Source organism: Mandrillus leucophaeus, unplaced genomic scaffold, assembly GCF_000951045.1.
Source record: "Mandrillus leucophaeus isolate KB7577 unplaced genomic scaffold, Mleu.le_1.0 Scaffold219, whole genome shotgun sequence".
NCBI classification, from domain to species: Eukaryota; Metazoa; Chordata; class Mammalia; order Primates; family Cercopithecidae; genus Mandrillus; species Mandrillus leucophaeus.
This window is the reverse complement of record NW_012102243.1, coordinates 1,412,312-1,417,127: the sequence shown is the minus strand read 5'-3', so window position 1 is coordinate 1,417,127 and position 4,816 is coordinate 1,412,312. Positions and strand designations below refer to the sequence as shown.

The window sequence follows — 4,816 nt, the reverse complement described above, 5'->3', positions numbered from 1 at the left end:
GTCTCTCCCTGTGTGATGCTGGGGGGGGCCTCTCCCTGTGTGATGCTGGGGGGCGTCTCTCCCTGTGTGATACTGGGGGGGCCTCTCCCTGTGTGATGCTGTGGGAGGTCTCTTCCTGTGTGATGCTGGGGGGTCTCTTCCTGTGTGATGCTGGGGGGGGCCTCTCCCTGTGTGGTGCTGGTGGGGGGTCTCTTCCTGTGTGATGCTGGGGGGGGCCTCTCCCTGTGTGATGCTGGTGGGGGGTCTCTTCTTGGGTGATGCTGGTGGGTCTGCTTCCTGTGTGATATTTGGGGGGCCTCTTTCTCCACTTCCAACAGGAAGGCCCCCTCATTTGGGATGCTCCGAGTTTCCTGAGTTCCTGTTGATTTCCTTCCCTTTCCCTGCACGCTTGCCTGGTTCTCTCCTGTGTCGTTCACGGTGTGGCTCTCGGTCACTCAGGTGCCCTCAGGTGACCCACAGGCCTGTGAGCACTGAGGTTTTTTTCTGCACTTCCTGCTCTTCTTCTGGGAGACACTGGGGCAAGGAGGGGAAGAGCTGGTTCCTCCTGGGGCAATGACAGCTCTTTACCGCAGGGGCTGGTGCCGACTTTGCCTCTCTGGACATGGGTGTGGTAGACCGTGGTCTGTGTGGCTGCCGAAGGCAGGGAGGCTCATCCAGGCAGCCCACAGTTCATGTCACCACGGAGGTCCTGGTGAGCACCTCCCACCACCACACCACCAGGTGCACGTGAAGCCACTGTGAGGTTAGTTCCAAGTCAGCAGTCGACCAGCTTTATTTTTAGAAGCTGGAGCTCATCTTAAAGGCACCGAGCTCTTTTCCTCTAAGAAGTGGAGGTTGATGTGCGAGCTGGTTGTGACAGCTGGGGACAGTTTATTTTGTGGCCGTCAAGAACAGTAAAGTGTAACTGAGGCCCAAAAGTTTTTTTTTTCCATTTCCTCATATTTCTGCTGTCTCTGAAGATGTTACATTTGGTTAGGAAGAAAGAGCCTCTGTAGTGTGAGAATTTGTTTTTTACAAAGATCCTGTCAATAAAATTTGCCTAAGAAAAGCTTTGGAATATGCAGAGCAAACTGCCAAACCCCAGGAATTTATGAAAAGGTGTGTACTTTGGCTGCTGGGTTATGTACTTTGGCTGCTGGTTATAGCACCGGGATCGGGTTACATGCGTCTATGAATTGGATTTGGGGAGGCAGCGGGTGACCCCACGCTCAGCTCCCTCCCACCTTGCTGTGTCCCCACAGGCCACCTGCAGCCCCTCCACCTCCCACTCAGCTTCCCCACTTCATAGCTCAGTCCTCCCCCACCCTGGGGCTCAGGGTCCTGGCTTCTGCTGGCCTGGTCAGCGTCTCTGCTTCTAGGGTCTTCTCACAGACTGGGGAGGTCCGTGGGGCCCCAGTCCTTCTGCAGAGGCGACAGCACTGGGTTCCTGTCTGTTGCACATCCTCCTGGCCCCGCTCCCAGGCGGAGGGTGGCCCGGCCTCCGTTGCCCTTCCTGAAGGGTTTGTTCTGGGGAGAAGGCAAGGACTAAGGCATCTCCCCTTCCGCCCCAGCACATCCTGGAGCTGGAAGCCATGCTGTATGACGCCCTGCAGCAGGAGGCCGGGGCCAAGGTGGCTGAACTGCTGTCGGAGGAGGAGCGCGAGAAGCTCAAGGTGGCCGTGGAGCAGTGGAAACGCCAGGTTATGAGTGAGCTGCGCGAGCGGGATGCCCAGATCCTGCGGGAGCGCATGGAGCTGCTGCAGCTGGCTCAGCAGGTGCATGGCAGGCGGAAGTGGGACTGGGGTAAAGACCTGGCCCTGGGCCTGCACGGAGCCAGGCGGGGCGTCCTGTGGCCACATCTCCAACGACTATGCCTCTGTGGCCCCACCCTCCGGTGGCCACACCCCTCATAACACATATTCTGATGGCTACACCCTGGTAGCCGTGCCCCCAATGGCCATGCCCGCTGATGGCCATGCCCCCCAATTGTCATGCCTTCCACACACAGAGCCTTGGATGGCCACACCTTCTGATGATCATGCCCTAGAATGGCCACGCCCCCTGTTGGCCACGCCCTCTTGTGGTCACACCCCTGATGGCCATGCCCCTGATGGCCATGCCTGTCAATGGCAGGCACTCGGGCCAGACTGCCTCCCTCACCAGCCTCGTGTCCTGGGCATGTTGCAGAGGCCTCTGGGTGGCAGTTCTCCTCTTTTGGACCCCGGCTACCGTGTCTTTTCCATGACACCGTTTCCTGATGGCAAGGGTGCTCTCTGGGGACAGCAGCCCTGGTGTGCCTTGGCCTCAGGGCACTGTGGGACCTCAGGCCTGTTGGGTCAGTTCTGCTCTAATGGGAGGTGAGGAGCCTCGCAGACTGGACGACCCAGATGAGTAGGACACAGCCCAGCTCCTCCATGATCCAGGTTGGCTGGGAGGCGGATTTATGGATGTATTCCTTGTGAAGACCACCCCTAGCGAAGGCTTAATTGAAATTCACATAAACAAGTGCCCTGTGTGCCAGCTGGCCGTGGGCATCGGTGGGCTAATGTTGGACGTGCTCTGCTGGCTCCTCGTTAGCCTCCTGGGCCCCTTTGGCCTCTGGGGGCTCAGGGTAAGGACAGTCACCTGCAGCCCCTTTGTTGCCTCAGAGGGGCTGTGGTTGGAGCTCAGATGCTTGGGGGACCCCAGGCACTGGCATCCCCCTCACCAGGAGATTCTGTGCCCAGCTCTCCTGTGACCCTCTGGCGGCCCCTTACTCTGCTGCAGTGGCATCTGGGGGGACCGGGAATGCATTCCTACCATTTCCCTGGATGTCTGGCGTCGTGCTTTCTGAGTTGAAGCTGCAGGAATCGGACGCATACTGTTCCCACCACAGGGAGTGTGACATGGGGAAGGCCCTCTGCTCTCCTGCTGGAACAACGCAGCAAAGGCTGGTGTCCTCGTCAGGAGCCACAGCCCATGGCCATGCCAGTTGCTCTGCCACCATTTGTTACCAAGGAAATGCATGAAAATCTTGAAAGATTTGGGTTTCCCAAATACTGTGACTTTTGAAGATTTTTTTCCTTTTAACCTTGCAGAGAATTAAAGAGTTAGAAGAAAGAATAGAAGCTCAGAAGAGACAAATAAAGGAACTGGAGGAAAAGGTAAAACAAATGCAGTTTTGGGGTTTTTGCTTGTTAAGATCAAGGGAGAGGGCCACTCCCACTGAGTCACTCAGCTCCAGGCCGCTGGGGCAGCAGACTTAGCTCCCAATAGCGGCAGGAGGCGGCCACCTGAAGACTGGGTGGAGCTGAGCAGAAAAAGGCTTCAGGGTAGTGGCTGCTGCAAGGGCTCTGGACCGGGAGACAGGAGCCCTGCGGTCTAGGAATGCCCCTGCCAGCGCCCAGCCATGCAACCTCAGAGGAGCCACTCCTCTTGTGGCCTCAGTTTCCCCATCTGGAGCCAACGGCCTCGGGCTCCTCTCATCACGGAAGCCTAGACTGTGTGGAAGCCTTTGATCCCTGCAGGTTCACCTTGCGCTGGTCTAAGAATCAAGCTCCCAGATCAGAAGCACCCATTGAAGTGCAGTTAGGTTGAGGCCACACGCCAGGGCTGGGGAGGGCTGTCTGGCTCTTTCTCAGGGTCCTGGCTCCATGAGGTGTGGGGTCCGGGGTGCTCTGTCCATGCACATAACAGGCTTGGTGCTCCCCAAGTCAGGGTGAGGGGAGCACAGCAGAGTCCCGGCCCTCCCGGGGATGCCTGCAGGTGTTCAGGGCAGGGCTTGTTCTCCCATGTGGGGCTGGTTCAGTGATGTCTGGGGGTGAATGTTCACTCCGTTGTGATTGGTCCTGGGGGCCTGGCTCCCAACCCCCAGCCCAGAGTGAGACTTTGTGCTAAGTCTGTGGGGTGGAGCTCCCTGAAGTGACCGACTCCCACTGGGGGCTGAATGAAGTGGCCAGTGGCCCCACCTTCAGCCTCGTCCTTCCGGAGAACACAGGAGGCTGGCATTAGGATGCCCCTCTGGTTGGCATGTGCTGGTCCCGGCCTGAGGAAGAGCCCACAGATGCTCTGCACTTGCCAGGAGAGAGCAGGTCCCTCTGGACAGCAGTTACCTTCGAGGGGCCATGTGTCATCCCACATCCCACCCTAGGCCTACCCTGCCCCTCATAGGCAGTGACACCCAAGCCCTTCTGCTGGGCGCTCACTGCCGCCTGTGAGAATCATCATCCTGAAGAACGAGTTACTCAGGGCACAGCCTTTGAGGCCCCAGTGGACACCAGGCCACGTGGGGAAGCATCCACTAGCACACCAGAGCGCCTAGCAATGCCGGAGGGGACACAGTGTTCTTGGGGCTTGAGCCTCAGAGGTCTCTCCCCCAAATCAGATGTCTCCCACCAAACCAACTGTCTCTCCCCCAAACCAGATGTCTCCCCTCAAACCAACTCTCTCCCCACCAAACCAACTGTCTCTCCCACCAAACCAACTGTCTCCCCGCCAAACCAACTGTCTCTCCCACCAAACCAACTGTCTCTCCCACCAAACCAACTGTCTCTCCCACCAAACCGACTGTCTCTCCCACCAAACCAACTGTCTCTCCCACCGAACCAACTGTCTCTCCCCCAAACCAACTGTCTCCCCCTCAAACCAACTGTCTCCCCCCCAAACCAACTGTCTCTCCCACCAAACCAACTCTCTCCCCCAAACCAACTGTCTCTCCCACCAAACCAACTGTCTCCCCACGAAACCAACTGTCTCCCCCCCAAACCAACTCTCTCCCCCCCAAACCAACTCTCTCCCCCCCAAACCAACTGTCTCCCCCCAAACCAACTGTCTCCCCTCCAAACCAACTCTCTCCCCC

The 4,816-nt window shown here is 58.0% G+C and overlaps 1 protein-coding gene across 1 annotated transcript in view; it reads left to right on the top strand.

The window, feature by feature from the left end:
- JAKMIP3 (Janus kinase and microtubule interacting protein 3) overlaps window positions 1–4,816 on the top strand; it is an 83,354-nt gene that overhangs the window by 75,721 nt on the left and 2,817 nt on the right. The window contains exons 19-20 of the mRNA XM_011980837.1: window positions 1,551–1,754; window positions 3,057–3,122. Coding sequence (XP_011836227.1) covers window positions 1,551–1,754; window positions 3,057–3,122 — 270 coding nt within the window. The remainder of the gene's footprint in view (window positions 1–1,550; window positions 1,755–3,056; window positions 3,123–4,816) is intronic.